This window comes from Condylura cristata, unplaced genomic scaffold, assembly GCF_000260355.1.
Source record: "Condylura cristata isolate star-nosed mole 26May11 unplaced genomic scaffold, ConCri1.0 scaffold00029, whole genome shotgun sequence".
Lineage (NCBI taxonomy): Eukaryota > Metazoa > Chordata > Mammalia > Eulipotyphla > Talpidae > Condylura > Condylura cristata.
Genome location: NW_004567130.1, coordinates 9,439,358 through 9,461,650, shown reverse-complemented (window position 1 = coordinate 9,461,650; position 22,293 = coordinate 9,439,358). Strand labels below are relative to the sequence as shown.

Here is a 22,293-nt window from a genome sequence, read left to right as displayed (position 1 = left end):
TGACTTGTTCAGGATTAAGTGAAATAATGTAAGTGCTGAGCACCATGTCTGGTGCATAAGAAGTGTCTGGTAAGTGTTATAATAGACATTCAATTATGTTAATCAAATATTAGAATTACAACGTTATAAAAAGTCATCATCAGGCACATTTGTGCTCAGCTCTGTGTGGGAAGATCCAGAGCTCTGTGTGGAGTATCAGATCAGAGAAAGGTACCCTTTATCAGGCTTTTTCTGTGTTTTATCTACTTAATTGCAAGGTAGAAGATCATATTCCCATTTCACTGTGAAGAAAACTGAGGTCTGAGACTGAGAAGAAAACTGAAAACAGTTTTCACACATTATGAAGAAAACTGAGACTGAGGCCACAAGTTAATGAATCTGTTAATACATGTTTATTGATTACCAGTTGGATCCTAGGCTCTGTTCTAGGCCCAAAACACAATGCAGAAAATGAGACCAGCAGAATCCCGGCCCTCTAAGAGTGAGCCTTCTGGTGGGATGCTGCCTTAGCAGAGAAGGTGGTGGGGTAAAGAAGCCCCACCCACTCCATGGATGGCTCCAACTCCCCAGACAAGCTGGGCCCATTTCTTTTTTCTTTTATTTTATAACAGTTTATTTTACATCTGGGCCCATTTCTTTTAACTTGCACTTGCTTATAATGGGTCTTCTGCCTGGCATGCCCTTTTCCCTTTCTCACTGTGGTCACTTCTTGTTGTTCTTTAAGGACCACATCAAAATCGAACACCCTGTTAAATTTTTCCCTAAATGCCCTGCTCTCACCCTGGGGGCTCTTTGCAATCTCCTAGCACCTTCTACATGCTTCCTGTGATAGTATGTGTGTGTGTGCGCTAGTTATTTACATACTCATCTGTCTCCTCTGCAGGATTGACCTTTTCAAGGGCAAGGGCTGCTTTTTATTCATCTCTGTAGATTTAGGACCTGGAACACAGGCTCTGGAGAGATGTGTGTGGAATATAATGAGGTTCTGATTGTGTTCTGGCTCTAGAGAAGGAAGACTTTGTAGAGATGAGAGGGAGTTCTGAATGAGACTTGGAAGATGAGTGGGAACAAATGAAAGTTGTGGTAAAGGGGAAGGCGGGGTAAAAGCAGAGAGCTGACACCAACTAGAGATAGGATTGGGGGGAACGGAGGTATATTTGAAGGGAATAGGTGGGTCCCACAACAGGTCTTTGTTGGGGTTTGGGGTGAAGGTCACAGCAGGGATTATTGAAGCATTCTGGGTAGAGGAGAGACCTTACTTAAACTGTCAATCAGGACTAATTAGATAAGATCTGGTAATTGGTAAGGATGAGTGAGGGAGCCATACTTGAGTCAGGGTGCCCCCAGAATGCCCAATGTGAGGTTTTGATAAGAGGATCCATCCTGTAGAGTTTCTTTTTTTTTTTTTTTTTTTTAAGATTTATTTATTTATGCATACAGAACTGGGATACAGGCCAAAGGTACAGGGGCAGTGAGAGGCTTCACCAGAGACAGAGTGGGGAGCAGAACAGGCTGACTGAGGAAGTACACTGCTGAGGGGAGCAGTGTGCGGGTCAGGAGAGGTTTGCCATGCCATGTGGGTCACCTCCCTGGAGGGGGATCTAACTCATGCTAACAAGGCTATGGGTAGTTTTGTGGAGCTGCTCTTAACCCATTGGCCACCAGGGAGGGCCCCCCTGGTGAATTTCAATACTACTTAGGCCTGGTTGGGGTGGGGCTTAGGGAAAGCCTATCTCCTTGGCTTTTCTGAAATTATCTGGGAGAGCTGCCTGGGAAGAGGGATGGGTTCTGTTTTTCCTGTACTTGCCTAGCTGAGGAGGGAGCGGGATTCCTTGCTTTTCAGAGCTAACAAGGCAGATGCCTAAAGAAACTGTTTCTTCCCTTAGACATGGTGGGTGGGGGAAGAGGAACCCAGTGAAGTGGAGAGTTGGGCAGAGGCCCAGGGCACCAGTGAAGGGTGGAAAGAACCTGTTTACTATTGTGTACTGACCAAAGGATAGAAAGAGCGGAGTCCAGGAATTCCTTATGGGAAAGGGAGGCCATTCTAGAACTAGTTTGCACTGGGAGTGTGGGAGAGTGAAGCAAGCCAGACTCACTCTCTCCCTGACTGACCATGGATACTGCCCTACCTCCAAGCCTGGGGTTGCCCCACTGTAGGAGGAGTTCCAGGCTGCTGCAGACCTGATCATCCTTTTCCACACTGACTCACAGCATGGCCTGGAGCATGTGGCTTGCTTCTGGGCTATGGGCTTCCTGAGTTGTGTCAGGATAGGGTAGATCCCCTGAGTGATTTCACTGGCCTCCCAACCTCTGACCTCCTGTGATTAGCATACCACTAACCCACCCTCTTCTTTTTTCCAGTTTCTTTTCATTAGTTATTATGGAGCAGGCATAAAAGCTATTTATACTTTCAGTCATTACCACCTCTTAGGGTAACAAACTCCAGAGGTTGTTACCCAGACTGGTAAGTAAGTCAGTCTTTTATTATCTTCACTTCTTTTTCCAGATCTCGCTTGGAGAGGGGATCTATGATCCCCTTGTCCTTGGATCTGTGATTGACTCTGCTCTCTTTACATATCCATTTCCCAAGTTTTTGCTTGTTTGTATTGCTTACTCCTGCCCTTCTCAGTGTAGAGGATAGTGGTTCTCTACGGAGTGATGAAGAACAGGGAAGGTATGAGAAAGGTATTGAAGTCCTGGTGTTTAGGACACTATTTTTAAAGATTTATTTATTTATGCATAAAAGAACTGGGGCACAGGCCAGAGGTGCAGGGGGCAGCGTGAGACGATTCACCAGACAGACTGGGGAGCAGAACAGGCAGGTCTACTGAAATGCACCTTGAGGGGAGCAATAGACAGAAGTCTGCTTCAGGCGGGACAGGATAGGTCTGCTTCGCCATGTGGGTCAGATCCCTGGCCAGGCATTGAACTCCAGCTGTAGTGGCTGCGAATAGCTTCATAATGCTGAAGCGTTAACCTCTTGCACCACCAGGGAGGCCCCTAGGACACTTTATATTTATTGAATAATATAGTGCTCCAGGTGGCAGCTAGACATCCAGTCTATATAACGTTGGGCAGATTACTCAGCCTTGTGAGTTTTGGTTTTCTTAAATAGAGATAGAGATAATAAAAGCTACTTCCTTGGGGAATTGTGTGTCTGTGCAGTGTCTGGCAGAGTTAATACATGGCTGGTGCCTGAGATGTGTCCACTCTTAATGCTTCTGTGATCTTTACTGCTGCCCTTTGAGGAGGCCTTGCCTCCAGGTGAGCAGCTAGAAGCACAGAGTGCAGCTGTCTGCCCCTTTTACATTACCGTAAAGTAGAACTGGGATCAGAAGCTGGGAGTTATATACAGTCCATGAGCCATTAAATAAGCTACTTAATCTCTTAGAAAATCAGTTGCAAAATGGGGATAATCCTGCCCTGCTGCATGTATATGTTTCTGTGTACATGGACCAGTCAGATGAGAAAACAGACGTGAAAGTACTAGGAAATCTGCAAATACCTGCCACCTAGTACCCATCTGTTGGCTGAGCCTATGTATACATTTTTTCTTCGTTGCAGTCCTATAAATTATGAGGAATGTGCTATGTGCCAACCTAAACTTGAAGAGATTGAAAGTATTGCCTATGGTCTCCCAGGTGGAGGAACTGGAGTGGAACCTACGTTTTCACTCTTTACTCTACCCTATACCCCAGTTGGGCTCCGCTGTAAGAACAATCTTTCTGTTGGAAATATACTTCTTTTCATTTGGGATGGTTTGGAAAATGAGACTTGAAAGACACAGACTGGTTCTTGAGAGCCGAGGTTCATCTTCCACTCTCAGATAAAGTCACGGACACCACTTCTTACTTAGTCTGCCAACCAGAGAGGCTAAGGTATGCTAAGCCAGAAAGCAGATGATTGGAAAGAAAGGGGAGAGAGAACCTGAATCTGGGTTCTCAGTATCCTTGGGAATCAAGTCTTGTCTTTCTGAGCTCTTGGAAGCTCCAACCTCCAGGTTTGAGGGGAAGGCCAGAGGACTGGGAACCTCCAGCCCATGTGGCTAGTGGAATGCCACTGCCATCTTGGATCACAGCGTGATGCAGCTAAACTCTGCTAGCTCAGCTCAAGAGCTCAGCAGAATTTGGGATTGCTTGCTCCCTGGTTGCCCACCCTTGTCTCCTCTGCGTTTCTCCCTCAGGAATGGGAGGGCAGTAAATGGCCCTGGTGGCCAAAGCCAGCTGAGGTTGTGCTCGTGAGCTGTGCCCATCCAGCGTATCGGCTTGCGCATTGGTAGGTATAGGTGCCATTTACAGGGGCAGTCAAAACACTGGGGGAGATAGAGGTAGAGCCCCATGGTCAGAGCTGGAGAATAACCTGATTTCCTCCCAGCCATCCCAAGAGACTCAGAAGCAGCACATAAGTCACTGTGGCAAAGGGATGGAGCCCCGGTTCTGCGACTTAATTATTCGCTTTGTGAGTTTGCCCAAGTCACACAACCTCTCTGAATGAGTCAGTTTTTCATTGGACAAATGGAAATAGTAATTAATCAATGAGGGATCTTCTACCTTTGCTAGGCTGTTAGGGACACATAGGGACACTTACAAAATTGTTATAGGCAGTAGTTCCTTAAAGCCTGGATGCAAGCAGAATAAATTAATCATATCATGGAAAAAGCCAGGCAGGCGGGGGGGATTTGTTGAACACCTGTGAGGTACATGGTGGGACTTAACAGATCTAGTCCAGTTAGGCAGGGATATGGCTAAGCAATATGAGCCAAGAATGAGTCAATAAATGAAATACTTGTTTCAAGACTTCATATCTTAACTCATTAATTGAGCCTGAAATCAATGTTGGGTAGAATAACATAAAATTGAACCCAAAACATCAGGGTACATTTAAGAATACATCAGTACAATGTAAGAGTAAGTAGTTTCATAATCTACATTCCCACATATTGAACTATGTTTCATATATTTATGTTAATATATTACATATATTTTAATTATATATGTTGGTATTTGTATATATAATCAGTATAAAATGTATTTCTTACTGTTGGTCTCAGCAAACTATGAGAAATGGTGTTTTAAGTCAACATGCAAATCTTCAGGTCAGAGGACAATTAATGAGACCTGTGCAGGTGTGGAAGCCAATGGCTGAGGGCTTAACCTGTAGGGGCAGGGAGTATAGGGAAAGCGACAGGAACAGGCTCTCGGGGCAGGAAAATTAGGATTTGAACCCCAGTTCTGTTACTTACAGCTACATGCCTTGGAACTATATAGTAATCTTACTAAGTCTTGGATTCTACTTCTGGAAAATAGAATGATATTATCGTAGGGAAATTATGACCAATTATGACATGCACATGAGATTAATATAAATCATTTAGGAAGCAATTGGTAAGTAGCAAATAATGTACAAATGGTAACTGCATTTACTGCTGTTATCATTGATCTTGTGGCCTTTATTGTTACATTGTGCCCTGTAAGGGTTGCTGTGATCTGGAGAGAAGAAAAGTATTCGGATAGAGATGGTGGGTGTCAAGGGATAAGCATGTGTGTGCCTGGCCTGAGACTGGTCTGGCTGAGAAATCTTAAAAGGGTTATTAAAGATTACAGGTAAAAGGAAGGTTTTGGCATTAATGGGGACAAAGTTTAACAATACAGAAACTGCACTGGGAGATAATGAGGCCCCATTCTTGGAGGAGTTCCCACAAAGATTGGCCTGCTAGCGACTCTTCAACATTAGGCCACCTTAGAGAAAGGGGCTTTCCAGAGGGTGAGTAAAGCCCGCAGACCAAAACATTCCCCATATGCCATTTCGTTCATCCATTTGGTTAGCTTCTCTGTTATTGGACTCTGGCTCATGTACTTCCTCACTGTCGGGAAATAGCTACCTCTGGGCCTCTTCACCTGTTTGCAGGAATGCCTCTGACTCCAAATTAATTTCAAGGCTCCTTTTTGGTAATCCTTTGAGAGGCATTCACACTTCAGGCCATCCAATCACATAGGGAAGCTCAGAGAGAGAGAGACTTGCAGTTTTAGAAGGGATTCTTTATTAAACAGCAGTCTGATCAGCTGCCTTCCAAAATCCTTACTGACTAGACTATAGGATAAGTTAACATTTCAATTTTCTTTTAAAAATTTACTTACTTATGCATACAAGATCTAGGGTATAGATAGGCCAGAGGTGCGGAAGGGTGAGAGGATTCACCAGAGACAGAGTGAGGAGCAGAACAGGCAGATCTACTGAAACAAACCGCTGAGGGGAACAGCGGGTGGATCAGAAGAGGTCTGCTACACCATGTGGGTCATCTCCCAGGCTGGGGATCAAACTCGTGCTGCAGTGGCTGTGGATAGCTTCTTGGTGCTGTGATTTAACCCACTGAGCCATCAGGGAGGGCCCAACACTTTGATTTTTAAAAGTGGACTGTCTGCAACTTTTCAGGATTAACACCCTGTGCATAAAAACTAGTCTGCCCAGTTAGAGAGCGCATGATTTCCTGAGTGCAGACTTACAGCATGTTTCTATTCACAATCTCCAGGTTAGTTAAATACTTCTGCTGCAGGAAAAGCCACTCAAGCAACTATATTTTCTTAAAATGTTCCTAGATTAAGATTTTCAAATTAGGCCCTCATTGATGGTGCAAGGGGTTGAAACCCAGCACTGTGAACCTTTCTGCAATCACTGCAGCATGAGTTTAATTCCCAGCCAGAGAGCTGACCCATATAGCGCAGCAGACCTCTCCTGTCTCACCTGCTGCTCCCCTCAGCAATGTATTTCAGTCACTCTGCCTGTTTTGCTCCCCACTCTGTCTCTGGTGAATCCCCTTACCCCCTGCACCTATGGCCTACACCCAAGTTCTTGTATGCATAAATAAGTCTTTAAAAGATTTTCAAATTAAAATGGATCTTTCAATTGATATGTACAATTAAAGCAGTGGTATTTTCTTTCTTTGTTTCTAAGAAGACTTGTCAAATTAATGGTGTTTCTTGAAATCAGTAGTATCTTTGAATCCAGGAAATATGGGTGTCTGTTTTGTATTTAATTGAAATTCTGGTTTGAGGTTTGATGTTGGGGCTTTGAAGCTGCCAAAGCTGTTATCTGGCATCATTTAAAAGAATTTGAACTTTTGTATATGCAGGTAGGAGAATGTGTATCTCTGATACTCTGCAGTCAGATCTTAGAACACACAGACCAGAAAGTTGAGGTGTCAGGTGGGCATGTTTTTTTTTTTTAAAAAAGTTTTATTTATTTGTGCATACAGAACTGGGATACAGGCCAGAGGTTCAGGGGTGGCGAGAGGCTTCACCAGAGACAAGGTGGGGAGCAGTACAGGCAGATGGACGAAGTACACTGCTGAGGGGAGCAGCGGGTGGGTCAGAAGAGGTCTGCCTCGCCATGTGGTCACCTCCGGGGCAGGCAGGGATTGAACTCATGCGGAAGTGGCTTTAGCTTCTCAGTGCTGTGCTTTAACCCGCTGCGCCACCAGGGAGGGCCTAGGTGGGCATGTTTTTAATCACATAGAAATTCTGTTGTTTTTTTTTTTAATCATTTGGAAGTGAAAGCTTTGCCTTCTGTTAGCCTCAGTTTTCTCATCTGCTTAGTGGGGCATTAGATCAGATAATATCCACATCCATAACTGCCAGAACTTCCTGTTGATCCATGTGGGCAGCACTTTAGCTATCTAGAAGGTTCATCCCCTGACTTGTTATATAAGCCAGTGCTTTTTAGGTGATAGAAGCATCATGGCCTGTGATGCATGCCCTTTGGTTTCCGCTCCCTGGGTGTTTGGGGGTTGCTTGGAGACACAGCATGTTTGTAAATTACCTGACTTAAAGGTGTGGTCTCTGCTTTTCTCCCATGGGAGGGGGAGGAAGGGAGTGTCCTCATGCCTAGTTCTGCCTCTAGTGGTGAGAGGGTCAGCATTTTGAGAGGGTTATAAAGTGTCAGTGGGTTGAGGGGCCAGATTTGCTGTTTGCTGTTACGTGTTCATTACCAAGGCTGCTTTTGGGCCTGTGGAGTTCCCCAGATAAAATGTTGGCCTCCACTCAGCTAGGGCCCCTCCCTCTGATCTTCTAACCAGTAAAAGTCACAGCAGCACATTTCCTTCCTGCTGAGAGAAAATCTGACAGGCCTGGGCCAAGCCCCAGCCCCACCATGTCCTGAGAGCCTCCTGTCAAGTCTCTTGAGTGCCTTAAACCCTGTGCTCCTTTCTGGGAGGTCAGGCAGGACTGAGCGTAGGTTCTTGGCAAAGCTCTTGTTTTGGGGTTGCATTTGGGTTTTTCCACTGATTTGACTGACTGAGGAAGAATTGTTCCCTAAACATTACCTTTAAGGACTGTCAAGTAATTTTATAAGTTGAGGGGGGGAAAGTGAAGACAGAAACAAGAAATTTAAAAGATCTGTAACCTGGGTCCTCCCTGGTGGTGCAGTGGGTTGGGACACAGTACTGCAAGCTGGCTGCAACCACTTCAGTGCGAGTTCGATCCCCAGTCCCTGGAGGTGATCCACATGGCACCTTTTCTGAGTCAGACCTCTCCTGACTCACCCGCTGCTCCCCTCAGCAGTGTGCTTTGTCAGTCTGCCTGTTCTGCTCCCCATTCTGTCTCTGGTAGAGCCTCTTGCTGTCCCTGTACCTCTGGCCTGTACCCCAATTCTGTGTGCATAAATAAATCTTTAGAAAAAAAAGATCTGTAATCCATCAATTTAAAAGTAATTTAAGAGTGTGTGTAGAGAAAGGTGCTCACATACATTTTTCTTTCCTTTTTAAAAAACTAATCTTGCTCTAATGGCTAAACAAGAAAGCACATATAGTACAATATATACATCTTTCTGCCCTTTTACTAATATTGCTCTGTTGGCTAGATAAGAAAGCATATCTAGAACACCCAGCTTACAAATGTTAGTCTCCTCCTCTTTGCCCCTCAGTGTTTTGCGGACTCGTTAATTCCCCAGGGGCTCAGTCAGAGCAAATCCACTCACTTGAAGCATTTTGTTTTGCCTGCCTGTGGTGGTTCTCCCCACTGGCTCTAGATGGCATTCAGTGCCCAGAGAATGTCAATACTGAGTGGGCCAGGACTTTGTGCTAGTCATAGGAGTATTTCCCCATAGTCTGCCCTACAAAGGCCTGCACAGAGCTATGACAGCTACTCAGTTAGTAGAGATAGAATTACAAATGGTGGTGCAGAGACAACCTGGAGAGCATTCCAGCAGAGGGACTATCATGAGTGAAGACTGAGAAGTGGGGAAGGGCCAGGGCGTAAGAGGAGAAACTGAGTAACCAGTTTTGCTGGAATGGAGGCATGAACCTTCCCATACTTGTTTGATGAGTTCTTTCTGTCCAACTCTGCACCTCCATACAGGCCTTCTAAAGAGGCTTATTTATTGGGGCGGAGCCAGGATCAAGAATGCTTTGCTTTGATGTACAGGCAAAGGGTTTGGGCCTCTACCCAGAGAAGTACAATAACTGCTGGCTCCTCGACACATTGGGGGCGAGCACTTGAACCTAGTGTCTCTTTGGCCTGTGCCGTCTAGGGACCGGGCAGCATTCCCTCACAACCTTTTTGGACGCTCATGAAATAACAACCTCAAAAGAGGCTACAGGATGGAGGGCGGGGAAGAATAGAGGCCTTTTCTTCTTTTGGCACCTCTGATGGAATCTGCCCTGTTTCACAGGCTGGAGGAAGTCCCCTTGGAGGTGCTGAGACAGAGGGAGTCCAAGTGGCTGGACATGCTCAACAACTGGGACAAATGGATGGCCAAGAAGCACAAAAAGGTGAGTGGCTGACTTTGGGCCTTGGGCCGAGAGCAGCAAGCTGGGGAAGAGGAGGAGGAGGAAAGAACTGCATCCATTTGCAAGAGTAGGGGCTTTACAAACTGCCAGCTGGCTGCAGAGCAGAACCCAGGCATAGCTTGGTCATCCCAGACTCATGCAAACTTGGTCCTGGAGCCCAGCTTTAAAGCCACACTTAGCCAAAGCCTGTATAGGCAGCTTCCCTGCAGCCCTGCCAGGAGAGTCCGTGTTGTTCCTTGCCATCTAACAGGGAGGACTCTGTAACGCTAGGAATAGCTAATGTGTGTGACTTGAATAATTCTTACATACTCTGATAAGGTTGGTAGTAGTAGTAGTACCCATAGATTTGAACCTAGATGGTCTCACTTTAGTTCCTGTACTCTACTTCAGAAAGGCCTTTTTACCATCTAGATTAATTTGATGAGTTCCCTCTTAGCTCCTGGTCAAAGTAAAAGAAAAGTAACCTCACAGTGTATGGTATCATAAAAATGAAATCAGCCAGGAGTCCTTTTCTAACCAAAGCTGTCCTTAGGCACTGATGTAGGAATGTCCTTGCCCATCACACTTACCTATGTGTGTTATTGCTGTCAGCTACCATGGCTGGGTCTAGTTATGCCCTGGCCTGGAGAAGGCCTGTCCAGGGCCTCATCATAATTGGGGTCTCTGCACAGAGTGAACCTGCTTACCTGTGTTGTCAGCTGACACACTGGTTTGGTCCCGACTGGCACAGCTAGCAGTGGAGCCTGGCACACTCAAGACAGAAGCTGAGGTATGCCTGTGGCCAGCTGTATGACTGGACCAGTTTCAGTGGGAATGACAACTGGTTGGGAGGGTCCCACAAAGTGGTGACTCTAAAGCCCATGCGACCCAGCCTGGGCTCCTTACTGTTCTGTGTGGGCTTTGGAGCACTAATATTTTTGCTTAATAGAAAATCCTTCTCTAAAAAAACTTCTTTTAAGGCAGCTGAACTGCTTCCTGCCTAACCCTAGGATCGTCTTCCTGCTTCTTTATCCCTCAGCCTCTGAGTTTCAGCTCCCTATCGTGACTAGTGGTTGGCAGATACTGGCTCTAACAATTTCCCCAACCTCCCTGGCAAATGTGGATTTCAGAGGGAACCTAGGGGAGGTCCTGTTAGGACAGTCAGCACAACTTCCTCTTCCCCTTGGCTTCCTTGCACTGTGGTTAGAGGCCAAGGGCACCCCTGCCCAGCAGGAGCCACCACAGGAGTGCTTTACACCCCCCCCACCCCCAGAGGCCATAACCCTCTGATGCATTCCTCAGCTGTGGCCACCCTGGCCTTGGGATCGCTTCCTGCCTGGCTCTGCAGGCTTGAGCTCTCTGTGTGGCACAGGAAAAACAATACCTGCTGCAGGAAGTGTGGGTTCAGACCCAGTACTTCTCCAGGATTCAACCCAAGTCCTCAGGAGGGGCCAGGCCCTGAAGGGAGGTGGAGCTGTGGCTGGAATGCAGTCTTCTCCTGAATGGCTCTGTTCAAACTGTTACCTGCCCTTCTGGAGTTCAGTAGGGAAGGTGTGACCTCAGTCAAGATGTTGCAACAGAGAATGCTAACCCCTCCAGCTTTCCACTCATGAAGCACTTTCTCTCACTTTATCCTTACCGACTCCCACCATCACCCCCTCACAAAGCTAGGTATGTGGAAACTGCTCTCCAGTACCTCTGTGCTGAGAACTCCACGGGCCAGAGTGGGAAAAGCTGACTATACTCCTGCCTCTCCATTCCCACCTCCCCACCCTGAGTGAAGGGGTGCTGAAGGTGTGCCTGGCCTCCCCTGGGGCAGCTGTGTTGTGGGGGCTTGCTCAGGCTGATCTCAGCCCTGGGGAGTATGAAAGAACCTGTGGCTCTGGGCCATACTGCCTCTCTGCCAAACCCTACCCAGACCAAGCTTCCTTTAGGGCACCCTTGTCCCACAGCAGCAGGAAACTGTTCCCAGAATCTGGGGCAGCTCCCTTCCACTCCCTTCCTCTCTCCGCTTTGCAGGCAGTCCCAGAAACTCGAGTTTGGCTCCTATGACCAGTCATTCTGCCCTTTGCCTGCTGCCCTCAGCCTGTCTGCCTGTCTTTTTCCTGGCTCTTGACTCTCTGACCCTTGGAAAGTTTTCTGTATTTGCACCGGTCATCAGGAAGGCTATGCCTTCTTGCTCCCTTCTTTGAGCGCTTCCGACAGTACTATCTGAGGGGGTTTCCAGGTCAGGGGAAGTTAGGTATGAGCCTTGGGGGTTTGTCAGGCTTTTTCAGAGGAGAGAAAGCCATCACTCTACAGGAACAATGACTCTGCCCTTGCCCTCATTTTCCTTCACCCTTGGCCTTGAGGTCAAGGAGGACATAACGGTGCTGCCTCAGACCCTCATTCCACCCGAAGCCAGGCAGCTGAATGGAACAGGCACGTGGTGTAGTGCTAGGTAATGGGCCCCTGGTGTTGTGATCTTTATCCTTTTCCCTAGTTAGTTTCCCTATTGTAAAAGATCTGATGGTTTTTCAAATTGGCATTTGTCAGTGGGACCTAGCATATTAGTTAGACACTAGCTCGGGGTCGTAAGTTACCCTCATACACTTCCTTCCTCACTCTTCTGAATGTGGAAAGACATGTACCATTTTAGCAAGGGCTGGTAGCCACGGGAGCTCAGGGTCAGGGAGCGTGCGAGGGGAATCTTGATAAAGGCACAGCCACCCGCCCAGCTCTCTTCTGAGTTACACTGAGATTCCTTCTCCCCACAGACTTAAACAAAAACTTCCATGAAAGTGCCCAGGACACTCTGTGGGTCTCCTCTGACTTGATTGGCCCCATTTTGATTTAGAAAATCCTCATAGGGATTTAGAGTCCTGTGGTAGACCTCAGTAATACCTGTGTCTCTGGATCAGGGAATGTGGGGATCCTGCTGTCACCCAGGTATCTAACTGCAGACACACACACACCCCGTGTCTCTCTCTCTCTCTTTCTCACACACACACACACACACACACACACACTGTGTCGCACTATTGGGAATGTCCTCATTTCTTGCTGTCGTACTCACGGACGGCCCTCTAGGTGCTCTCAGGGGGCACAGCTGGCACAAGGCCCTGGGCAAGCTGCGTGGCAAATACACGGGAACAACCCTCCTTTTGACTTTCAGATCCGGCTGCGGTGCCAGAAGGGCATTCCACCTTCTCTTCGGGGCCGGGCTTGGCAGTATCTGTCAGGAAGCAAAGTGAAGCTGCAGCAGAACTCTGGAAAATTTGATGTGAGTTGACCTTATTTCCTCTCTTCTGTCCTGTCTCTTGGTATCCTCCGTGTGCTCATGGAGCTGCCCATCCAGTTCATTCTCCTTTATAAAAAAATTTATTTTTGTGTAGAAGAACTGAGGTGTAGGCCAGAGGTTTGGGGGGTGGTGGTGAGAGGATTCACCAGAGACAGAATGGGGAGCAGAACAGGTGTACTTTCTGAAATACACTGCCGAGGGGAGCAGTGGGCAAAACAGGAGAGGTCTGCTGCATTCTGTGTGGGCCAGCTCCCGGCGGCGGGGATCAAACTCAGGTGCTGTGGCAGTGATAGTGCTGGGACTTAACCCCTAGGCCACCAGGGAGGCCCTCCACCCTTTTTCTTGACAACCACTCATTTGCTCTTGGGCGCAGCAGGCTACTTCCCAGGAGGGAGCACTCAGATCTTTTCCCTAACTGCTGGGGGCCCTGTGTTCTGACCTTTGGGGGTCTGCTAGCAGGACCAGAGGACCCTGACACTTCCTGGCCTCTCATCCTCTATTCTTTCATCTGCTTTATCCAACCAATCCAACCAATTGGATAGACACAATTCACCCACGTTGATTATGGGGTTGTCAGCCCCAGGCGTGGCATAGGAAACTAATACCCTAAAGTCAGAAGCAAGTCAGTCTCTGAGGGTGCTCTCTCTAGTCATACCTTCTCCTACACATCTCCATCCCTGTCTTCCTGCCCTAAAGCTCTGAGAGTAAGAAAATCTCTCATTCTTGGGATTGTTTGGGCTTCCCCTGCAGGGCAGCTCCTGCAGTCTACTGCCTTAGGAACTGTGGGAGGCCATTGTCGTCCCTGGGGTTGCCTTGGCTTACCTGCCAGACCTTACCTGGCCCCAGGCATCAAGGCTTTCTCCCAGGCCCTTGCAACAGACAGACCAGCCAGCCACCAGCTTTTTGCTGACATACTTTATGCTTCAGTGAATATGCTAGTCCTGCCAAATCCATTCCCTGAAAAGGGTGAGCAGAGCAGGGAAACCTAGAGTTTGGCCTGGAAAGGATGAAAGTGGTCTCTGGCAGCACTTGGCCCCAAGGCCTGGGGACAGGGTGCTGGAGGAGTGTCTGGTGGTGGGCAGGTCTAAGTGGAGCAATTGGGCTATTCCGAAGAGTGCCACGAGCAGGCCCCACTCAAGTGTCTCTTCCACTCGAGTTTTCCTTCCAGTGGCTATATCTTGTTCAGTTAGGGGGCAGCATCCTGGGCAGAAGAGAGGTTCAGGGGTGGGGACCTGACACCAAGTCCATACCTCACCTCTAGCTACCCCATCACAGGCGTGAGCGCCAAGACGTGGGCAGCTTTGCGGCCTCCCGGCCAACCCCGGTGACTGCGTGTGTGCATTGTGTGTGCGGAGGGCTTCATCTGGAGCTGCGCTGGCCGGCCCCGAGCCGTCTTGAAAGTTGCTAGTGGGAGGGGGAAGGTTTGCTGAAATAGGCCTCGGATGCGCCAGAGCTGAATGATGGGTCCCCAAGGCAGTCCTGGGCACCGGTCAGTGGTTTATCGGCATACTGGCAAGGACTCTGGCAGAAGTGAACAGGGATAAGAGGTTCCCTCTGCTATGGGTACGTGAACCCCAAGGGAAGGGTGCAGCGACAGGGCTGCTGGTGGCAGCACAAACCTACTCGTCCCTGTGCTGCCCCCCACACCCAGGTGGCTGATGCCAGCTTCAGCTGCCAGGGCAGATTCTGCAGCCCTGATGGCTTTCTTCTCCTGTACTTGTGATTTCTTCCTCCTTTCTTGGGCAGTGCGGGGCTTTCTGGCCTTTTCTTACCTGATTTTCTTTTCTAGCTGTACCTTATAATGGAACCAGCACTTTCTGCCTCTTATGGAGTTTGTAATAACTGCTTCATCTGCCAGCGTCCACACCTGCCTTTCTTCATTCCCAGTGCCCCTTCTCCAGGTCAGGTGCTTGGGCTGCTATAGCACCAGGCAAGCATGTCCGAGGAACTGACTTTGGGCTCTCAGGCTCCACTTCATGGGCACCCTGGGGAGAATTTGTGGGAACTCCTCCCCTTCCCAACAAAAATCAAGCCTGCTGGGTGCTGAGTGTCCAACCTGGGGCCTGACTTGGGCACACAGGCTCCCACCCTGAGGTTTGTGTGGGGCTCTGGAGGTTACACACTGACTGCCTTGGTTTTACACCTGCCCTGCCCCTTCCTCCCACCCTCCAATCTTGACTCTGTCAGCTTTTCCTCTTAGTACATACTTTCCCATGTCGAGTAACCTGGGTCTTCAGTTTAATACGCCCACAGAGGGAGCACAGGAAAGGGGCTTGTATCAGATCACCTGCTGATCAGGGGCAGGGCCTGGACCTGTACCCACTGTAGTGTTTGCTAAGGACCCATCTTCCTCCTGGGGCTGCTGACACTGCTCTAGCCCTACCAGTGATATGTATACTTGATGCACTTCCTTGTTCAGACCTTTGCCTTTCCTTATTGATTCTTGCTTTAATTTTGACAAATAAGATACATCCACTAACCAATATGAAAATCAAGATATAGAACATTTAAATGGAAATTATAGGTTTGTTGTTTTTTTTAATATTTACTTATTTAAGCATAAAAGAGCTAGGGTACAGGCCAGAGGTGGGGTTGGGTGAGAGGATGCACCACATACACAGTGGGGATCTACTGAAGTACACTGCTGAGGGGAGCAGCAAGCGGGTCAGGAGAGGTCTGCAGCCCCATGTGGGTCACCGCCTTGGCTGGGGATTAACTCTGGAGATTAACTGTAGTGCCGCCAGTAACCCCTTGCGCCACCAGGGAGGCCAGATAGCTTGCTTTTATAAACAGCACTCATTTTAGTTCATGGAAGTTCAAAGAAAGAGTAACACTTCCTTGAGACCCCAACACCCAGAGACCACTCTGAGATTAATGGTCTGGTAGATACCATTGCCTTCCAGATAGTCTAATGTACAGATCACACAGGCCCCTCCGCCTGAACAGGTGACACCACCTGCATAGGGACACAAGTGGCAGAGGGGTTGGGATTCATGGCTCTGAATCAACCTGGCTTCCAGGCCCAGCTCAGCTGTTTTTTTAGCCATTGGGCCTGAGCAAATAACTTTCCTTTGACCTTCAGCTTCCTCTTCGGTGAATAGTGTAATGAGAGGACCTGTCTCTTGGGATTAGGAGGAGAGTCAGTGAGGCCCTGGGTGCTCAGCCTAGCACCTGGCGTAGTCTGGAGCTCGTAGGTGGTAGCCGTTGCTACCTTCCTCTTAAGGATGTGACATAAAGCATTGGACTTAGTCCCGAATGAAGTGCTTAGACATAGCTAACATGAACACTCTTGCTCACACAGATCTTCTTCTAAACAGTATCACCCCTTAGGCTTCCCAGGACCCTTGGCCCTCTTGCTCCTTCACCCCGTTCTGCTTCCTGTCCTCAGATGGCCCCCATCTGTGATGGGAGTGGGTGGGCATTGCCCCAAGTGCGTGTGTGTGGGTTCCTCCAATACCTAGAACAGTTGTATTTTCCCAGCAGTCCCTAACTCCTAATAGGTACCCTTAACCTTACTTCTAGGAACTGGACGTGTCCCCTGGGGACCCCAAGTGGCTGGACGTGATTGAGCGAGACCTGCATCGGCAATTCCCTTTCCATGAGATGTTTGTGTCCCGGGGGGGCCATGGGTGAGCAGGTTGGGCCTTGTGGGCTGGAGGTGGCTCTAGGCCCTGTCCTTTAGTGGGCAGAGGAGATAATATGAGTTTGTGAGTATCTCGGGGGCCTAGAAGCTCAGAGGTCCCAAACCTGAATGTTAAGAGTTCTTGTCTTTGGTTTGAGGCTAATGGGGCCTCTTAGTGTCTCCTCTTACCTGGAGGGCAACTTTCACATTTACTCCCCAGAGTGTTAAGAGTCTGCCTGAACGGCTTCTTCTAGAAGCATGTTTTGGTGTGGAGAAAGAGGATTCGAAAGAATTGTGGGGCAGAGGCTGTGCAGGAAGGGAGGGATGTAGTGGGCCAGGAGATGAAGATTGGTGCCAGGAACAAAGTTAGCCTGCTGAGGGGCCCACGCTCTAGTCCCGGACACACCCTTACCTGTATCTGGCATCCTGTTCTGGCTCTCCCCCATACTTTGAGCCACTAGCTTCACCTATCAAATGGGGGAGCTCTTCCCAGTGTCCCTTTGGTTATATGAAAGTCTGCATCCTCCAGTGGGAGACTGATCCCTTGGTGACCAGTCAGGCCATACCCCTCTGCAGGGAAGCACAGGGTCTCAGACAGGTCTGGTCTGGTGGGGCACAGGTGAGGGCAGTAGGTGGCAGAGTCACTTGTCATCTGTGCCCCACTTGGCCTCTCTACAGCCAGCAGGACCTATTCCGTGTACTGAAGGCCTACACGCTGTACCGACCTGAAGAGGGCTACTGCCAGGCCCAGGCACCTATTGCCGCCGTCCTGCTCATGCACATGCCTGCTGAGGTACCACTGAGCCCGGGGTGGGTACCCTGGAGGGTAGGGAGCATGCAGCAGAAGGCTTCAGATCTTTTATTTGCCTACAGCAAGCCTTCTGGTGCCTGGTGCAGATCTGTGAGAAGTACCTGCCTGGCTACTACAGTGAAAAATTGGTGAGTGTTCGCTCCAGGTAGATGCCCTCTGTGGCCTCGCCATGCCTTTCTCTCCATGCTACTCTTGGTGCACCCCACCCCGCCTGTGTTTTAAAACATCCCTGGCCTTTTGTTGCTCGCCAGGGTCAGGTTTCCTGGGCTCCAGTATTGTGGGTTCTTCACTCACTTCCGTCTCAGCCCCCAGCAGTCTGTCCCTCTCTGTGGGATCACAGTTCCTTCTGGAACCAGTTTGTTTCTAGCATCCAACTTGGCACAGGTTTAGAACTCTGCCCTCTTGCTCCCAGTAACTCTCCTCCTTTCCCTTAGCTTTCAGTTCTCAAAGAGCTTTCCTTGACCTGACAGGCACGACCTCTGGCATTTACTTGCCCATAGTTCCTGCCTGGTACTTGGCACTTTTCCCCATTCCTCTTCCTTACACTCTGTTCATGTCTCAGTGCCCTGGTCACTATATACTCCACATCAGGGACCAGCTGTCTGGTTTGCTCATCATTCTACCCTGGCACAAGGCTGGAACCCTACAGGCAATAGCCTGCCCAGTGAGGAAATGCCTGCTTGGCACTGGGGTCAGGGCATCATCCCTGTCCTGGTTGCTGTAGGCCTGTAGTCACAGCCCCATGGCCTCACTGTGCCCCCAGGAGGCAATCCAGCTGGATGGGGAGATCCTGTTCTCACTGCTGCAGAAGGTGTCGCCCGTGGCCCACAAGCACCTGAGCCGGCAGAAGATTGACCCGTTGCTCTACATGACAGAGTGGTTCATGTGTGCCTTCGCCCGCACCCTGCCCTGGAGCTCTGTGCTGCGTGTCTGGGACATGTTCTTTTGTGAAGGTAGCGGGGCTGGTAGCAGGGGTGCACCCCTGCCCCAGCCCAGCCCACAGGGGGCCTCTGTTTCCAGAGAAACGTCCTAAAGATCACCTTGCACTCACTCCCCACCCCCCTCCTCACCCCCTACCCCTGCAGGAGTCAAGATCATCTTCCGGGTGGGTCTGGTGCTGCTGAAACATGCACTGGGCTCCCCTGAGAAGCTCAAAGCCTGCCAGGGCCAGTACGAAACCATTGAGCGACTGCGGAGCCTCAGCCCCAAGATCATGCAGGAGGCCTTCCTGGTCCAGGAGGTGCGGTCCACACCTTCCCCCATCACCGGGAGGGAGGGAGGGGTGCTTCCTGGGGGCCCTTCGGAAAGTGGTACAGTAATCGTTGTTCTTGTGGGTGTCACTGGTGCCAGGCCTGCTGTTCAGCAGCACAAACTGCAGGTAGACCCATCCTCCTAAGGGAAGCAGCACGATCACATCCATGACCTTGGCTTTATTTCCCCTTTTTCCTTGTGGACGTTTGTCTTGGGGGCTGTAACGGGTGAGTTAGGCAAGTGGACTCATGAGCTGTAGGCAGCTTTCTCTACCTGCCTGGCAAGCCCAGCCAACAGGCACTCTGCTCTGGGACTCGAGGTCACTGCAGGGACTAGGCCCCATCCTTTCTAGGGTCAGACTTTCATGACAAGGTCTGTGGGATACCCAGGGAGAGCACAGGCCCAGGCAGAAGAAAAACTTCTTCCTGGTGCCCACCTGCCTGTCACCCCCCCCACAGGTGGTTGAGTTGCCAGTGACAGAGCGCCAGATCGAGCGCGAGCACCTCATCCAGCTGCGTCGCTGGCAGGAGACCCGTGGTGAGCTGCAGTGCCACTCCCCACCCAGGCTGCATGGTGCCAAGGCCATCCTGGAGGCAGAACCAGGCCCCCGACCCACCCTGCAACCATCCGCATCCATCCGCCTGCCCCCAGAGGCCTCCCTCCCTGGCTCCACCGGCAACCCCATGCTGCCCAAGCAGATCCAGAAGCAGGTGAAGGCAGGTGGGCAGCTGGACAAGCCCCCATCCCCAAGTAAAGTCAAGGTGGCAGCTGCGGCAGGAGATGCATGTCCCCCACGAGGTGTGCCCCTGAAGGACCCGGTCCGTCAGGACTCAGCAGCTCCCCAAGACTCAACTCCCCACCACGCAGCCCACCACCACTCACAGGAGAGCCTGACGTCCCAGGAGAGTGAAGACACCTACTTGTAACCCCGGCTGCTCGGGACTCTGGGGTGGGGTCTCCACACACCTACACAGTTCATGGACTGACACTCCAGGACTTCCCCCCCCCCCCGCCCCAGGGCCCAGCCTCCTGGCCACTGGGTGGCAGAGACTCTGGCTGGCCCAGCACAGATTCTGTCTGAGCCTCCTTATTTATTTTCTCTCCATAGTGGAGCTCAGGCTGGCCCAAAGAGGGCAGGCAGAAGTGCAGGCCAATGGGCTGCACCTCAGTTAGTCGCCTCCTCCTGGGGGGTTGTTTCCCAGGACCAGGGCACTAACATGAGAGGAGAGGGTGGGGTGAAGGGTGGGGTGCTCTTTGTGTAAAATAGAAACATTGTTTTGTACAGAAATAAACAGGCTTGTATAGAGAACTGGTCTGTTTCTAGAAACTAGAACTGCTGGGAAGAGGTGCCATCCCTGGCGTTCAGTGTCTCTTCTCCATGCCCTACAGAGCTCACCATCCTGGCCTCAGCCTAGTATAAGAGGTTCTCTGAGGAGTACCTTTGTCAGCAGGGAAGCCAAGTCCAGGGCCAGCCCCTCTTCCTGGCCCCCATTTTTCCTCACCCCACCCCTTAGCTCCATATCCATCTGCCACAGATAGGCAACACTGGGACAGGAGCCCAGTTTGGGGGGCGAAGCAAGGCCTACTCCTCAGGCCTTCATCCCAGGCCTTGCCATCCCTGAGGGCAAGGGCTTCTTAAGGAGCTCGTTGCAGGGTCTCCCTTCTCCAAGGCCTGACCTGGATGCCACTTTGGATCCCTTATGAGCTAAGTGCTCATACCGGGTGGGTGCTGGTGCCAGGTGGGAGCACCATGAACACCCTTACATGCTCAGCCTGGCCTCCATCAGAGGCAGAGGGGCGGGGGGGAAGGCTGGGTCTCTGGTAAAAGTAGATGTTGCTCCCATTTACTGAGCACTTAGCATATACTAGGCCGGACTTGTGTCATGTACCTGACCAGGTAGGCTTTACTGTTACCCCCATTTTACAGATGAGGAAACAAGAGGACTAAGTGTGAAAGATGAAGTTAATCCAGATTTGTACCTGGAGCCCCTCAGCTACTTCTTCAGGGTGCCAGGTGACCTGTTTCTGCCACTGAGGGCCCAGGCAGACACTAATGGTCATAACCTGATGATTGGCAAGGATGAGGACAGGGTGTCCCTGGGAAAGGCCCCCCCACCTCTGCTGAGGAAGCAGCTTTTCCAGTCAAACAATAGCACTGTTCCTGGCAGGCTACCAAACTGGGCTGTGGGGGAAGGGGTAGGGAGAGAGAGGAATAGAGCTTCCCAGGGAGCTTGCAGGCACCCCAGGACCTGGACATCTTGTCCTAGTACAGCTGGGGATACTGAGGCCTGGGAGGTCAAGGGTCACACAAGCCTATAGGACAGCATCCACTTTCTGCCTCCAACCTCCTCACCCCTGTGGCTTCCCACCTCATCTGTACCTGATAGCAATGAAGTGAAGAGCTCAGCCTTTGAGGACACTGCCTCCCCCATCCACCCTGTGGGGGAGGCCAGGATGTGGTGACCTCCTGGTGCTATGCTAGAGACCATCAGCCCAGAGGGTCCAGGGGAGGGAAAACCATCTTGCTTCCACCTGTCTACAGTGGAGGGTTCTGAGCAGGCTGGAGACATATAGGCCTACTGGACCCCCATCATGACTGAGGTCTGCTCTAACATGTGTGGTTCAGGTCTCAGACCTGAAGCCTAAGAATGCTCTGGTCACAGATGTGTCCCCCCTTCTAGCCCCCTCCCCCACCATGCTTGACCCTGCCACATAGATGTACAAATGCCTGCTTAACCTTGGTGTCTTAGACCTGAGGAGGCCCGCACAGAATCCAGTCCTAACCTCTAAATGAGTGCAAACTGGCCCTAACAAGCCTCAGATCTAGGCCATCTGCCAATTCAGGGGGCCTGAGCAACTGGGATCTGCTAATGACTGCAGGTTTGGGCACGGCCAAAATTTCAGTACCCAGTGAGCCCAGATGCTTGGGCCTATATGCCCCAAAGTCTGAGCCTTGGTCATTCCTGGTTCAAGCACTTTTGGGGATGGTGACTAGGGGCCACCCACCCAGGCCAGGCTTCACCCCGTCAAGCAATTTGCTGGGTTTATAAAGCAAGGGAGTATGTATCAATACCGATCCTGGGCAGCCCTCGCTGGGGGACAAGGACTCTTTCACCACCATCCCAGTCAGTCCTGCCGGTCCTGCCCCCTGCAGAGCAAGGAAAAAGGAGGGGAAAAGCTCCTAGGGCAATCTGTTGTAAGCACTAGCCGGTCGCCCAGTCTGCACAGTGGACCCTGAGCCCTTCAGGCACTAGGGCCCCGTTTGCCTGGCGGCCCGTCCAACCTTCAATGCCATCAACAAAAAGACCCACGCGGGAGCTGGAAGGACAGACACCAGCCCTAGCCTCCCGCACGCGGCCGACGCCCTGCTGAGCCGGAGGAGCCCGGAGCGGGGGTGCGGCCAGGGCGGGACCTGGAGGACTCTGGAGGTGGGGTGAATGGGTGAAGCCCGAGCCCAAATGGGGGGGGCGGAGCTAGCCGGGGCGGGGCTCCGCGGACTGGACGGGGCGGCCGCGGCCCGGGTGCTACAAGGAGGCGTGGCCACCCCGGATAGGCCCCGCGTCCCGCCG

The 22,293-nt window shown here is 50.6% G+C and overlaps 1 protein-coding gene across 2 annotated transcripts in view; it reads left to right on the top strand.

Annotated features, from left to right (window-relative positions):
- The window catches only part of TBC1D10A (TBC1 domain family, member 10A), a 30,034-nt gene extending 10,019 nt beyond the window's left edge, over window positions 1-20,015 (top strand). Inside the window, exons 2-9 of one of the 2 annotated variants that reach the window (XM_012731180.1) lie at window positions 9,664-9,763; window positions 12,915-13,022; window positions 16,563-16,669; window positions 17,341-17,455; window positions 17,536-17,601; window positions 18,237-18,426; window positions 18,559-18,713; window positions 19,183-20,015. In XM_012731180.1, coding sequence (XP_012586634.1) covers window positions 9,719-9,763; window positions 12,915-13,022; window positions 16,563-16,669; window positions 17,341-17,455; window positions 17,536-17,601; window positions 18,237-18,426; window positions 18,559-18,713; window positions 19,183-19,650 — 1,254 coding nt within the window. In that variant the 5' untranslated portion in view covers window positions 9,664-9,718 and the 3' untranslated portion in view covers window positions 19,651-20,015. The remainder of the gene's footprint in view (window positions 1-9,663; window positions 9,764-12,914; window positions 13,023-16,562; window positions 16,670-17,340; window positions 17,456-17,535; window positions 17,602-18,236; window positions 18,427-18,558; window positions 18,714-19,182) is intronic. The other variant, XM_004690897.2, reaches the window with a different exon arrangement.
- Window positions 20,016-22,293: the final 2,278 nt, after the last annotated feature.